Below are 16,696 nucleotides of genomic sequence, written 5' to 3' on the forward strand. Positions count from 1 at the left end.
AGTTTTTTTTTTTTTTTTTTTTTGTATATAGAAATTGTTATAAAAATTCCAAACATGATAAATACTATTCCAAAAATTGGCATAGACCTACACAATATCATTTGGAAATAAAACATACAATGCAATTAAATGCTAGAACAAATTACAGTTGTCCCTTGATAGTCCAACATTTTGTAATCCAACATGCTCAGTAGTCCAACACACCTCTCGTCAAGGTCACCGCAGTCCCCGTCCCTGTTACGTGTCTAGTTGCATAGAAGCATGTCATGACATGAATTCATCCACCCAATTCTTACACGATGACACACATTTCGTGTGTTTTCCATGAGCAGTTCTGTTCGAACAATTGGAGTAGGGAATATTGTAGGCTACTGCTAGCAAAACAATGCCAAATATGTAATCACTTTCAGTAATCTGACACCCCTTTGGTCCCATACCTGGATTGTCAAGGGACAACTGTATACATCTTTCAATTTAAATGAAAGATATATATTTAGAATGAAAGATATATATTTTTAATTTTAAATGTTTTGTCAAATACAGTAATATCTATGAAACAATCTACTGTCAATATTAGCAATAAAATAATATAGTAATTTATTTTAATTTCTTTGATAATAGTTATATTATCAACAGCATTTCTTTTATTTAGTCCATTGAATTTGTTTACTTTTTGTTTTAGGGTCACCAAAAGAAGTAGTTTATGTGGTCTTTTTAGCTTTACTTAGTAACTTTTGATGTGGGGGTTTTTTTTGTGTTAAATATTACACAGCAGTTGATTGGCATTAAAATGTCAATAAATTATTGTGTAATGTTTGAAACTTTAAACAAATGTATAACAAACAATCATTAACTTACTTTAAGTAATGTAATTATTATAAAATAAAATAAAACTATCTGAAATATATTGAGTTAACTACAGTATTATGTTATGCAATAACAATATTTTAACATTTTGCATTCATTGTTTTCAAAAATAATTTTCAATTTTATAAAGTAAAAATAATATAAAGATAAGACAAAACACTAATCATTTTTATTTTTTCCTATTTTATTAACTCTTTCTAAGAAGGTATTTTTTTCAATGACCTTCAAGGGTTTAGTCAGGTCCACAATGGGAATGGCAGAGTGGTGAGTAGAGGATTTGATCCCGGGATCTCGAAAATCGGGATCCCGACTACTTTTCAGTCCCAAAATTTTCGGGATTAAGTTTTCCTAATCCCGAGATTTTCGGGATTGACATCATTTTAAAAAAGTTGCAAAATAGACTGCATGAAGCGAAACGTTCAGTGCCAGTGCTTTTAACAGAATTGCTTGCCTATCATTTTAATATAAAATACAAGAAATTTTATTCCAAGCAAGCAGCAGAAATTAACCTAGCGGGCTTGCGATGCTTGCTTGGAATAAAACTTCTTGTATTTTCAACTAAAATGATAGGCAAGCAGTTCTCACTGGGTTACTTGGTAATATACTTCATTTTTGTATTTTTGAATTTTCGCGGGCGCCAATCGATTTTCTGGCGCAGTCGAGAGCACTACTCAGTGCGTTTTACCTGTCAATGTGTCAGCCATCTTGTTTTGCCAGTGTGGTTAATATAGACCCGACGCCTCTCGCTTAGGGGGGTCGACCTTAGGTGAAAAGGTTACGACCCCCGCCTTGCCCGTGATCTGTCAGGATGATGCGAGAAAGTCTTTTTACGTTTGGGAGTAGTGGTTTGCTGGATGCTGAGAGACTCACACAGAGACCGAATTTACAAAATTAACGTGTTTATTTTTAGAAAGGCATGCTTACAATGATCGAAACAATCGGGATTGTAGCCTTTACTCCTACAATCCCGATCTGTGTCGACCGGACTGTTTTCTTCCAACCTCCCCGTGTCCTCGAAGCTATAACTAGAACGGGCTTATAAGTATTTACTAACGATTCCTCCAACTTCCATCAAACCTAAACGCGTTTTCTCAGCAGCTGCATATATGTGCAACAAATTGAGAAGCAGACTTGGTGATGAGACACAGGATGCGTTGTTATTTCTCAGATCATATTTTCGCAATTCAAATTAGAATGTTCCTATTAGATTAGTTTTCTTTATATTTAAGAAAAATGTGACTGATTAATATTATTTTTAAATACTTTTTGCTAAGAAACTTATCTTACTACCTACTTACTAGGTTGCTATATGAAAGTAGTCTATTTAGTCGATGTTAAGAGAGATTTTTGTTAATTTTCAACGTTTATTTGCATAGTTTGTTACATAAAGGTTTTTTCAATTTATGTGAGTTTAAAGAGATCTCAGTGATGCTTAAAAAAGAATAAATTTAACATGAAGACTGAGTGATTTTAAGTCTGGTTAGTCTGACTCTGAGTCTGATTAGTTAGAGTGATTAAATTAGCTAGGTGTATACTGTAAAATATGTTGATTTTTGTCTAAATTTTGATTTGTTGATTTCTGTAAGATTTTCTTATTTTTTATTAACCCTCAATACCGAAATAATCCCGGGATCCCGGGATTGACTAAGTATAATCCCAAAATCCCGGGATTAGAAATAAGGACCGGGATCGAATTCCCTAGTGGTGAGGGATGGGTCTCAACCTATCTGTGACAGACTGCTCATGAAAAATTCCTTAGTTTTCCAATCTGGACTCAAAACTGGATCCTTCAGAGTAGCAAATTAAACAAAATAACAGTTCTTAGTTTATTTAATATTAGTAATACTTTATTTTTTCATGTAATAAACATAAGAAAATCATAATATATGCTAAAAAAAAAATTCAAGGATTCATTGATTTATTGTAAACAATGTATTTGTTGAAATCAGAGGCGTAGCTACCGTGGAGCAGTTGGAGGAGCAAACTGCTCCAGGCATACAAATCATGAGGGTGCCAAGTTATAAAGGGCAAAATAAAAACTTGTAAAAACATTTGTAAAAAAATTTTTGGATGTAATAATTAATCAATTAACTATTAGATTTGAATCCATTCGACAATTATGTACACTTTTCAAGTGCTTTTCACCTGCATATCTTGTCGCATCATCTGATAAAAATATCTGAAACAATCAGAATTGTTACAATCGGCATATTCACCTAGTTTTGGACCTCAACTGCTTCGATTTAAAATGTGTTTTTATAGTCAGGTAAAAGAAATTACTTCTATAAGCGAAGTTGCTGAACTACTTTTATTTCATACTGCAGCCTCAAATAGGTTCTCTGACATTATTGCAACATGCCTCATTTTTTTTAACTTTACAGGCAATTACAAAGAAGTTTTTCAAAACTAAAATTAATCAAAGCTTATTTAAGAAACAGCATGTCACAACACTGTCTTAACTCTGGTTACTATATCCAGGGGCGGATCTACATAGAAACTAATAGGGCTTAAGCCTTGGGCCCCCAAGTCTCAAGGTCCCACAAAAATTGAATTATCATAAATTTTTAATACTTTTTCATTAACAATGAGCACTTATCGTATAGTAAAAAATAATTAATATTAATAATAATATAATAATGATAATTTATAGTATTATTTGTATTATCAAAAAATGGGTTCCCATTGAACTTCAATAAGCACTATGCCCTGAAAAACATAGATCTGCCCCTGACTATATCAATTGAAAAAACATAGCTTGTCAACTTGATCTGAAGAAAGTGATTGACCGATTTGCAAATGAAAAAGCAAAAAAAACAGTTTTGAAGTTTTTTAATGTATTATGTATTTCTTATAAAACTAAACTTGCTTACATTTTGTCAATACAGTTTATATAATACGTAGTAATTATTATTAGGTATTCTATACTTAAACAATTATATTTTGTTTTATTATTATATTTATACTAGCAGATGAGCTCGATGTTGCTCAGGCAAAAAGTAATGATAGCAAAGATTAAGATTATTAGTATTAGATTATAGTAAGGTGATCAACTATTTTACAATGAAAAGGAGGACACAAATAAATTGAAGGAAAAAATATCGTAATAAAAGAAACAGTTTATTCATTGCAACAATAATACACTATAATAATGTCTACTGCATGTGTATGTGCCACGTACTATTTCAGTAAGAAGTAAACAAATTCACTTCCATGTGGCACGCTCTCTCAAAGTCTTTTATGCAGAGCACGTGCGTCTCATAATTACATCTTGCCGCACAGTACCAAGCCTTGATGAATCATCACATTAAATACAAACATCACATATGATGGATTAGCTGTCAAGGGAGGACAGAACTTAAAAAAGGACTATCCTCCCTAAAGGAGGATGATTGGTCACCTTAATTATAGACAATCTTACTTGTTTTCACTGTGTGCAAGAATTAGGCCCCCTCTTCTGAGACTAATTAGAGAATTTTTAGATGGGTCTAAAAATATGCTCAATTTCTTGCAAAAGCTAAGTTCTTCAGTGTAATCCTTAACCATCTTCCTCTCCACCCACTGGGGAATTTCAAAAAATCCCTTCTTAGTGTGCATTGGCATGGCATAGCCTAACTGTGTACCAAATTTCAGCTTTCAACTCCTAACTGTTTGGGCCCTGCGCTTATTATTATCAACCTATCTCAATTATATTATAAGATTTATTAAATTAAATATCTTAATGTTTAAATGCCTTGAATCTCAAATAAATTGTTAAGTAAGATTTTAAATCAAAATAATTAGATATGTTTTTAAATTAAATGTTCAAAATAAATTTTGCGAGACCTCTTCTAAGGAACAAGGGGTGTACCGATTTGACTTGCTCCAGGGCGCTGAATATGTAGCTACGCCACTGGTTGAAATGCATTATTATTCAAATTTTTTATATCTGATTATGAGACACATCATCTGGAAAACTATTTTATTACATTAAAATAGTGACGGTTGAATTTTATTAGCATTTGTTATGATATTGATATTGACAAAATTAAAATGTTGCAAAAATAAAAAATAATAAGAAATAAATTATATATATTGATATCTAATCATCAACTTTTCTTCAAGAAGACTAAAAAACTATAAAACTATTTCTATCAAAACATTTACAGACTGTCAATGCAACATCAACAATTTAAATATTTGTTCCAAATTCTAAAGAATGTTAAATTCTGTTGTTAACAGAATTTAACATTCTTTAGAATAAGGAACAATATAATCTAGTTTTGGTTTAATAATAATAAAGTAATTAAGGTTTCATAATAATAATCTAAAATTAAATAGTGTGTCTTTATTTCCTAATGTCATAAATTAAGGAATCTATTTTTTTCATTTGTTACATTTTAATTTTAATTGTTTCTATGAAAACATAATGAATTTAAATCTATTTGATAATGATATTTTATTATATTATAAAGTAATATTTTATAATAAAATATCATTTTTGAAAATTGACAAAATATGAACTAAGTAGTTGAAAAATGAGTTTATTCTCGAAATGCAAATGTTTATTATTACAGATGAATATTATATTAGATCAAATATAATATTCATTTGTTGGAACCCACTTTAAATAAATCTTTATACATGGTCTTTATACACTGTCACTGTATTATACAGAGCAGTTCATGGAGTTACAGTTCAAGCAAATTTGACAAGGTAATAATCAATAAAAATATAATAACTGAAAGGCAGATTATAATTAACTTCTTGTATATGATAAGCCTTAAAATTTTTTAATCTAATGTTGTAACTTTATAGACTTGCACATGGTACAACTAAAAGGGTGATAGTGAGGTGTATTATGTACATTCATGCAAGTATTAAAGTTTAATACACTACTCCAAAAGATAAAAAGGACTTTATAAGATAATTATTAGGTCAACACATGGTACTGTGATTGTATATGATCATTTGGATGAGGTAGTTGGAACTCAATGAAGTATGAGAAGTAATAAAGCCATAAACCTCTTTGACAGCAACATCTGTGAAACAATACCCCTTTTAGATAACCGTGTTGCGTAATATATTGTCAAGGTGTTCATGGTGCAATTGTAAAACTGTCAACAGCTAAGTTACAGTTTTTAAACATTTTAATGGTTAATAGTTTTATAATTTTATATTTTCGTATGTGTGAGTCTTGTAATAAGTTCTTTAAGATAATTTTTTGCCTTATATTTAAAAGATGCTCACCTAAGTGTTGAGGGCCATTAATATCAGGGGCCAAATACATTTTAGGAGATATAAAAGGCATTGTTTCATATATGTGATAACCCTTTCATTGTAATAATATTCTATGTAAGTGTAACAAAGTATCTATCTATCTATCTATATTTGGTTTATGGCATCTGATGTTGCCTTCCAATCTCCGGGAACCCTCTCCATCTCTCTCTCTATCCATACACCATTCTTCTTTAATCCCTTTTTCACTACATGCTAACTTTACTCTGTTCTACCAAGTTTGTCTGGGTCTTCCTCTCTTTTTCCTTTTTTGTGGATTATTCCATTGACATTTTCGGGAGTCTCTCGTCACTCATTCTTTTTACATGTCCAAACCAAATAAGTTGTTTCCTTTTTATTTTCTCCAAAACCATCTCCTTCAAATCCATTAGGTCTTTGATTCTCTCATTAGTTATTCTACTCTTTTTTGAGATTCTGCTCGATCTTCTCAATGCATCCATTTCAATTGTGAGGGGCTGGCCAGGGATACGGAGTTTGTAAAACTCGTGTACCTCTTAATCAGCAGCTAATCGTGAGATCAGCCCTTGGTCGTCGGAGGATGGCTTTTCTATGAATGATAAATGAACAGGTGTTTGCGAGAACCCCTGGAAGTTGTTTTTCCTGACACCAGTTAAACTATTTGTTTGCAGTTTAAACTCGCAATTCTTCTATCTATTTTTATTACGAGGATTCGTTGGAGTGGAGTGGATGGAGGCTTTAGATTCAGTCATTAATGAGACCCTTTTTTAAGTAACAAACAAAAGATATTTAATAAAATGAAAAAAAGAAAAAATCGAGGTTAAAATATATGAGCTTCCTAACACGACAGAGAGATTACAAAGATTCGAAGGTTATACTACCTTAATAGGTTCTTAGATATCTTGTCTTATATGATGTCTTCTCCTTTTATTTTAAGCAAAGTTTGTTATCATATTCGTAGATAAGATCATTGATGACACTTAGTTAATATGACATTTTACTTGTAGAGATACTGACAGACTCTTCTAAGGTTCGAGGCTTTGGCCTTGTAGATTTTTTGGAATCTTATTACATCAGCAGGTTCTGGCACACTCCCTGAACAATGGGAAAGAATTGCTACATTTCGAAGTTCTCCTCCAATTAGCGTGTCATATTTTCCCACATGAACAGGATGAATGGGAAATTTTAGAGGGGTTGACTGTCAGTTTGGTGACTAAATTTTTAAAGATAAGGGAAAAAGAAAAAAGGATGTTCAACTTACGTTTTCGAGGAAGTATGGTTTAACGGCTTCCTTTTTGTTGTGTGAAAATAAAGTTTTTTCTTTCAAAATTAAAATATTACTTTTGATATTATTATTTAGGTTAAAATTGATTTAAACAAAAAAAGGGGTATTCAAAATCTCACACAATCGTTGTTACTTTTCTCTTCTCTTCCCCAGTCATTCTCCATGCCTCCGTCCCATAAAGCAGAATTCTTTTAACAATAGCATTATATTAATACAGTGATACCTTGACTTATGCTACCCTGACTTACGCGAACCCAGAGTTACGCGATTTTCAAATCTCGTCGATTTGTCTTTTGTTTGAGCACCATGCAATTCTTGATTACTCATTCTCTCCACACTATTGTTCAACTTACATGTTCGGATGTATCGCGCAGAATCGACACATAGCTACAATTTATTTTGTGTTATTTATTTCTGTGTTTGTTATATCTACGGAGACTCGAGAGACTCTATGTGGTGATTTCTTGTAACAATGAACGAATCAAAAGACGAGATAAGATTAACGAGAACATTTATTAGCTTACATACATCCGANGAATCGACACATAGCTACAATTTATTTTGTGTTATTTATTTCTGTGTTTGTTATATCTACGGAGACTCGAGAGACTCTATGTGGTGATTTCTTGTAACAATGAACGAATCAAAAGACGAGATAAGATTAACGAGAACATTTATTAGCTTACATACATCCGACTTGGATTTTACACACATTGAGAAATTATACCCCGATTTACGCGGTTATCGCTCAGTCCCACCCATCGCATAAGTTCGGGGTATTACTGTATATACTTTTTCTTCTTAATCTAGTTATTTCTTCACTCCACCATATTCCATTTAATCTTTTAACTGCTGTCTTACCTTGTGCTAATCTTGTATTAATTTCTAATGTATCTCTTCCATCTTGATGAATTTGTATTCCAAGATAAATGTAATGTTCACATCCCTCAATCTTTTCTCCTCCTTCCAGTTTCATGTCTGTTTTAGCCCCTGCTATGCATAAATATTTTGTTTTACTCATGTTTACATATAAACCTCCTTTAAAACACTCCTCTTTTATTTTTCTTGTCATGTATTCTAGATCATCCTTATCCTCTGTAATTATCACCTGATCACTTGATCAGTTAATATCTATCAATGTTAATATCTATTCCCATATAACAACATTTCCTTTTCCATATTTTCAATACTCCTATGCAGATTTTAAATAAATTGGCTTTTTGACATCTATCTATAAAAAAGGAGATAAACAAAAATATGAGAATTATCAACGAATTACAGTAACAGCACCATTTAATAGATTATATGGACAAATAATAAGAGATCTAATTGAAGAAGAATATCAAACAAAAGCAAAAGAAGAGCAGAGTGGATTTGAAACAGGAAGATCATGTATGGACAATATTTTCTGTATAAAACAGATTATGGAGAAAAGATTAGCAACAGGACAGGAAACTCATTTGTTGTTTATAGACTTAATGAAAGCATATGATAATATCCCAACATTAAAATTATGGGAGACATTAAAAGAGATAAATATTAGTGATGCAACAATAGTATATTCGGCCTCAGGCCAAATACCAAATATTTGGCCAGTAGTGTAGCCGAATAGCCGAATATTCGGCTTGATTAATGCATGTACGAAAATTGGCGTGCAAACCGCATTATGGCAAGGATCCTGCTCTCTATTGGCCTGCTGTCACTACGCTTCGCCAATCGTGTTAATTCTTGACAGTTGTAGCGGAGAGACACGAGTGTCATGGCATTATGTGATAAATAATGATATCAAATGTGGATAACAATGAAATGACCTACACATGTAAATAACAGAAAAAGAAGAGAGAAGGACCGCGAAGTGAAAATGTGAAAATAAATATGAAATTGAGTTGATAACATAATCAAACAAGTCGAGGCAGCTTATTGGCATGAAATTCACAGCTGTCAATGCCAAATAATTGTTCTCATAGATTTTGGAAACTAAATTCTTGTAATGAAAGTCACTTAGTGTGCACATGCTGGGGCCGTTCAGGTACCAAGTGTCTGGAATTTCAGTTATGATAAATAATTTTCTACAATGAAACAAAAAAGTTAATTTAATTTTCAAGTTTATAATAAGGGATGATGTCATAAAAACACTTTACAGATCATTAATTATTATTATTTTCATGTTTTATGATCTAAGTTTCTATCTAATGTGCCCATCCAGTAAAAATTTTCATACAAATTTTTTACCCTTTTCACCCCTCTAGGGTTGAATTTCATAAAATCTTTTCTTAGCACACCTAAACTTTACAAAAGGAACACACCCTGAAATTTTTAAGATTCTAGCACCAGTAGTTTTGGCTCTGCGTTAATTATCCTATCAGGAGTTGTTCTTTTATATACGAGTATATAGATGACTAAACTACATAATAAGTAGGTAGTTTTCATTTAATTTGTTACCTTTTTTGATCTCTTAAAAAAAATAACTTAGTTATATTACTTTTCCTTTGATCTTTTACGTAAATAAGCAAAAAATTGCACTTTCTCGAACTTGAAATGTATGTTCAGCGTTAATAAAAGTTACCAAAATGATTAATTTACTGTGTTTTTGTTATTTCTTACTCCTTTTTTAAGTATTCAGTATTTGGCTGAATAACGAAAAATAGGCCAAATACCGAATAGTAACGGAATATTCATTGCATCACTAATATTAATAACATGCTTATTAAAGCAGTTAAAGAATTAAATAGAGAATCCATAACAAAAATAAAAATTGGAAAAAAAATATCAGAAGGATTTATATCAAAAGGACTAGGACAGGGTTGTTGTATCTCACGAACAAGTATATTTGTATTACATAATTTTACATTTTTATCCAGAACACAGTAAAACAAAATTTTGGGGTTCCAGTGCCCAAAAGTGTGGGATGGCTTAAATAACTAAATATTTTTTTTTCTCTAATTATTCTGTGCCAAAATAGAGATGCATCTTATATGCTGAAAAATATAATATTTTTTATTATTGTCATTTATATTTTATCAAATTAATTGCGTAAGGGACTCAGTGATGTTGATTTAAATTATACCATTATACCAAGGCAATCTTCTTGCTGTTGATTAGTTGTCTAGCTGAATAGAGACTTAGTTGCTAGGCTGGAAGAGTAACTAATTGAATACCTGAAGGAAGCTTAGGGTACTTTCATATCCATCAACAATAAAGCTTCCATAAGTATGACTTAATCATAGTAGGTTTGCAAGACATCCAGGTTTTACTGGAACAGTTCTGGGCCATGTTCAGTAAACCAGAATTCTTGCTAACTCTAGTTATGCTGTGATGTTGAACTCATTTCTAACTACTGCTTGACTCCTCCCACCTCTAGAATTCTAGCTAGTTCAATCAGCTTCTCTTATCTATTCTTAGCTCTGCCTACTAAGCCACTCAGAATTCTAACTTAGGTGTTGTGTATTACTGAAAATGGCCCTGGTTTCAGAGGGATGTGCCAGCATCTTGGCTGGTTTGTAACTTAGTCCTGGTTAGAGGAAAGGTACCAAAACTTTATGTAAATCAATTGGAAATACAGAGGAACAACTTTCAGAAGAACCCTGAGCTAAAAGTAAAGTTTTATACTATTTAGCTTATGGTAAAAGTGGTTTTGTAATAGGTTATTTCATTTAACATCGTAGCTTCCATAATCTCATTGATGACATTAAGTGATGATTTGCCATACATTAGCTAATACACTATATTATGCATTAAATAATTGATTTGGATCTTTATGATTTAATCACATTTTTAAATTACAAGAAAGGAAATCATTTTCTTAAACACTCCTCTGTCCTTTATCATTTAATTAAATGTAGCATATGTTACAACTGATGGAATGTTGATTATATTGACATTCTTTAAATTAATAAGTACATTATTAAAATTAATAAAATATTTATATATAGGATTGGTGAAAAGTAACTAGGCATTGAGAAATCACTATATATTTGAATAATGCAATCATAATAAAATGTATTATAATTCTTGCATTAGTGATGTGGGCAATGACTGAGAGAAACTGCATACAAAGTGACAAAAAAGGGGCCAACCACTTGTCTGTTAGGAGTAAATGCAAATTGCTGCATGCTATGGAGTGTGGAAATTAGTAGTCAATGTGTAGAGATAGTGGCATACAGTAAACGGATATCATGCCACAATCTGTCTAGAAACAATAAAGAATTGTCATTTGAAGCTAAAATGTCCACAGGTTTGATTGTGGACACAGATTAGTGGCCATCAATCCACATCACAATCTGAGGAAAATGTGATATTGGTGGATGGTGCTGGTGCCTACATTGAATTTTAAAGTATGCATCCATTTAATAAGTACATCAGTACATCATCATCATCATATTAGAAATAGAAATTATAGCAATTTCTCAATGCCTAGTTACTTTCCACCCACCCTGTTTATACATATATTCCAGAACTTATGTTTATAATTTATTATATAAATATAAGTTCCAAAATATTAATTTAGTCATTGAATTTAAATAAATAAAATGGAAAAAAATTTTTAAGTTTACATTTATAAAAAAAAATAATCAGAGAATAATATTCTTCTAAATGTTCTGGTTCCAAAATGCTCTCAACTACATATAGATTTCATAAGTAAAATATTAAATCTCTAAGAAAATTCTAAGTATACTATTATATCATTTAGCAAAGATTTTTGAAATACAAATGAACATCTATCTTATAGTCCATTAATATATAAAATTCAAAACATTATTTCTATTCTTTCAGACAATGTAGTAAGTAATTAAGTAAATATTTAAGATATTTGATTAATGCATAATTTTAAAAATATTTGATTACTTTATTAAATAAAAATTTATTATTATTTCATAAAATATAAGTACCAATACTTAAAATTTATACATTTTTTTCATAATTGTAGAAGAGAGAATTAGAGAGATAAAATTTTGGAAAAATGAGGCCGATAATCGAGTTGGACGTCTACAGGTGTGCATAAACAGATTATTAGAATTCAAAGATCGGTTGAGAAACGCTTTAGCTCATTATTCACCATTGCTAACAACAGTTTCTCAATGTTTATTATTAAGGTATGAATTTAAATTTTATAATAATTTGTGTGTTAATAATAGTAATTATATTTTCTAATTTTATAGAACAGATCGGCAAGGAATTGAAAGAGTGGATGACAAACCACAACAAATGTTACAAAAAGGACTGGTTTATTTTCAAGAATTAATTAAATCTTTAGAATTTATGTTAAATAACATAATGGGACAAATAAGGTAGAATATTCACTAAGCAGTTTTAATGTAAAAATTGATTAGAACTAGAACTTTTAAAATCAATCAATCAAAGCTTTATTGTACTAAAGAAAAAGTCCTTGTTACAGGAGGGTTATTTTATACATGAAAAAAGCCGTAGTATCTTGTTTTACATCTTATGTTGTTTTATTATAACACATAATTTTAACAGATATAGAAAAAATATACATAAAATAAGTTATAGTTGCATATCATTAACTAAATATTAATTCACAACATCATTACTGTATTAAATATATTGGTAGTCTGGGTGAAAAAGTTATTTAGTTTATACATATCGTTTTTTGATAAATCTCCAATTCTTAACATATAATTTAAATCATGGTTCATGCCAAGTATTTCTGTTATTTGGTATTTCTGACAATATTTTTTAATAGCTGTGCAGTCTTTCAACAGATAAAGTATAGTAAAGTTTTCTGATTATTGTATTACAGTACAGTATTGTTAAAGTATAGTAAAGTTTTCTGGGTTATTGCTTGCGATATGGCCAATTCCATCAGTAGTGTATAGGCGTTATTCCAATTTATATCAGATTTATCTAATAAAATACTTGAGATTCCATATGTTTGAAGTATATTATTGAATTTGTATTGCCAAGTATCTTTGGTAGAATTTAGAACATTAGATTGATACATATTTTGGTGTAAAAATTTTATATTCTCATCATCTGTATTTATAAGTCTGTAATAGAATCTTATTAATCTTTTTAAAAGCCAAGGAAATAGATGAATTCTATTTGTTTCTGCTCTAATAGAATAACCTGGTACAGTTCTCTCAAGCTTGAATAATTTACGAAGATAATTAATATGAAATTTTTCAAATTTGAAAAAAAATCAAGAGTCCATACCGGGCTGGCGTAATAAAAGGAAGGAAGAATTATAGCATTGAAAATTTTTATGTGAAGTTTTAAGTCAGATATTTTTAACGTTGAGCATAAATATATAGTATTATCAATAAGTGAGTTAATTTTTGCAGTAAGTACATTTAAAATGGTGTTGAAAAGATCCATTCCAGCTAAAGGTAATTCCCAGGTATTTTATGCTGCTGATAATTTCTAGAGGTTTGCCACCTAGATAAATTATTTAATCAAGAAAAAAACTGTTAATATTTTTCCTGAAAATAATTATTTTTGTTTTTGAGGCATTAATCGATAAATGATAAGTATTTATTTACTCTATCAAGTTTATGTTGTAATGTTATGCAAGTAAGCGCTAATGGTACTAAATCATCTGCATTTAAAATATAGTGGAAAATATGACCATTGATATATATTTCTTCATTATCCTTGTAAAAAAAATTATGTCATTTATGTAGAAATTGAAAAGGTATGGAGAAAGAGGTTCACCTTGAAGTATTCCATGTTTTGTAATTATTTATGGACTAAGTAAGTTGCTATTTACAATATATAGTTTATAAGAAGAAAAAAGATGCATAATCAAATTTGAAAAACTGTTACTTGCACCATATTGTTTTAATTTATTAACCAAAGTCGGAACATGAACAGAGTCAAAAGCTTTGGTAATATCAATAAAGACAGCATAAATTTTCCTACTTTTTTTGTAAATATATTTGAATAATTGAGGATAGTAAGAAAATACCAAATTCTGTACCCCTGGATTTAGTGAAAGCGTATTGAAATTCAGAGTTAACATTCATTTTGTGGGTCCATCACTGAAATCGGTTTACTAAAATAGATGCGAAACATTTCCTTAATACTGGAAGAAGAGCAATTGGTCTATAATTTTCAGGTTCCAAACGATGTCCTTTTTTGTAGATCATAATTAATTTAGCTGTATTCCAAATTTCTGGGTATTTAGACGTTTTATAAGTTGAATGAGTCAAGCAAAATCTGTTTGCCTGATGGAGGCAAGGATTTGATAAATTTGGAAGTTATTAGGTCAATGCCAGGGGCAGACTTTAATTTCATTCTTTGGATTGAATCCTCAAGTTTGTCAATAGTAAATGGCAAATCAAATAAATCATTATTCGGATTAAAAGATACAGTAGAGTGTCGTTTATCTGAAAGTCAGTTAACCAAAAGCATTCCAGTCCACAAATTTAAATTTTCACTAGTGGTGTGGTGCTGCAATCTTTGGCTATATCTTGAGCTACTCCAATATTTTTTTGTTGGTGTGTGTTTTAGCTGGCAGCACTGGTACTTTTGTGTGGTGTTTTTCTGAGGACTGTGTGTTGTGCTGAATCGAACGTTTTTGATACTAGATCAACTTCTAAAGTATAATTTTTATTTGTTTTTATATTTTTCAATATATTTATTTTGTTTGTAAAAAATAAAGAAATAATTTTTAACGATACAATAGCCGCAATTATTATTTTAAAAAGTTTACGTTAGACTTAACATTGATGAAAATTCAACGCGAAGCGACACGCAACAGAGAAAAATTTCAACATGGGATAGGTTAATATATTTTTTCATACATAATTGGTTATCCAAAAAATAAGTTATCCGAGCAACCTCAGTCCCCAATTGATTCGGATAAACAATGCTCTACTGTATTAGAGTTAGTGGATTATCTATATTTGGAAATCTGTTAAAGATTTGAATCCAAGTTGATGTATCTATATTTATTCGATGGTCTAATTTTTTCCTCCTTAATCTTTGTATTGCAGTCCAGAAGAAATCTGAATTTTTGGTATAAATCAATTGATGATATAAATTTTTTAAGTAATTGATCTTTTTTGCTTTTAGTAAATTAAAATAAATAGTTTTTAATTTTTTATAATTCATAAATGTTTTGTTTGAATAATTTTGTCTAAATTGGTGCAAGGCTTTATTCTTCTTTCTTTTTGCTGTGTAGCAGTGGAAGTCATACCATGGTTTTTTGAATGTAGAAATTTGTCGTTGTTTTAAAGTTTGGATTTTTATAAATTGGTTAATTATATTTATCAATTGTAAATATTTTTCGTTTTCATTATATAATTCGTTATTTATAGTAGTTTTGATGCAATTACTAATTTGTGAAAGAACACCTTGATAATTATAATGAATTATTTAATAAAGTATAAATATTTTTTCATAAACAGTTTTAGTTGAAATCTCAAAAGAGGCACAAATTGGAAAATGGTCAGACATATCACAATTCAAAACCTGAATAGATACACACAGATCTGACATGATTCTGGACAAATAGTTAAATCTATTACCGAACATCCATTATAATTTATACATGTAAATTCTGAAGGACAGTCAAATCTTAGCCTTCCATTCATAATATATAACTGTAAATGTTGAGTATATTTGAGTAGTTGCATTCCAAGTTTATTATATTTTTTATCTTTGGATTCTCAGGTATTGCAAATTAATGAATTGGGACCATAATAAAATGTATCCATTTGTTGAGCTATTCTAGCATTCATATCGCCTATGATTATATTATAATATATGGAGAAATATGTTTCCATTTTTCACATTAATCAAATATTTTATTTATAATTTCTAGTTGTTCTGGAGGAGTGTATATCAATAAAATTATTACAAGTTTTTTAAATCACAATGTTATAGTTGAATTAGTAACATGTAGTAAAACCCATTATGTAGTTATCAGTTTTTTTGATTAAATTTAATCTCTCCAATATTTTTTTTAATCAGCAAACATAAACCTCCATGCGGTCGGCCTGGTCCATCTGGTTTTTGAGCAGTTGTCGAAATATATTAAATTGGTCATTAACTTTGTCTATACAGTAGAGCATCAATTATCCGACTCAATTGGGGACTCAGGTTGGTCGGATAACTGAAAAATTGGATAACCGAAAAGAAGGAAAAAAATACATTATTAGTATAGTATATTAGGATATTAGTATATCCCATGTAATTAGTTTATTAGTATATCGCTATTAACCAACTTTGCGTTGAATTTTCATCGATGTTTAGCCGAACAGATTTTTTTTAAATTAATAAACGTCGCTATTGTATCATTAAAAATTATTTTAAAATTATTTTATTGCTCACGAAACAAACAACCACTCA

The 16,696-nt window shown here is 30.2% G+C and overlaps 1 protein-coding gene across 1 annotated transcript in view; it reads left to right on the forward strand.

The window, feature by feature from the left end:
• The window catches only part of LOC111620416 (tektin-1-like), a 34,066-nt gene that overhangs the window by 2,531 nt on the left and 14,839 nt on the right, over positions 1-16,696 (forward strand). Inside the window, exons 2-3 of the mRNA XM_023362333.1 lie at positions 12,312-12,477; positions 12,544-12,672. Of these exons, the coding sequence (XP_023218101.1) occupies positions 12,312-12,477; positions 12,544-12,672 (295 nt within the window). The remainder of the gene's footprint in view (positions 1-12,311; positions 12,478-12,543; positions 12,673-16,696) is intronic.

This window comes from Centruroides sculpturatus, unplaced genomic scaffold (genome assembly GCF_000671375.1).
Source record: "Centruroides sculpturatus isolate CEXI.00-Female unplaced genomic scaffold, Cexi_2.0 scaffold143, whole genome shotgun sequence".
In the NCBI taxonomy this organism is placed as follows: Eukaryota; Metazoa; Arthropoda; class Arachnida; order Scorpiones; family Buthidae; genus Centruroides; species Centruroides sculpturatus.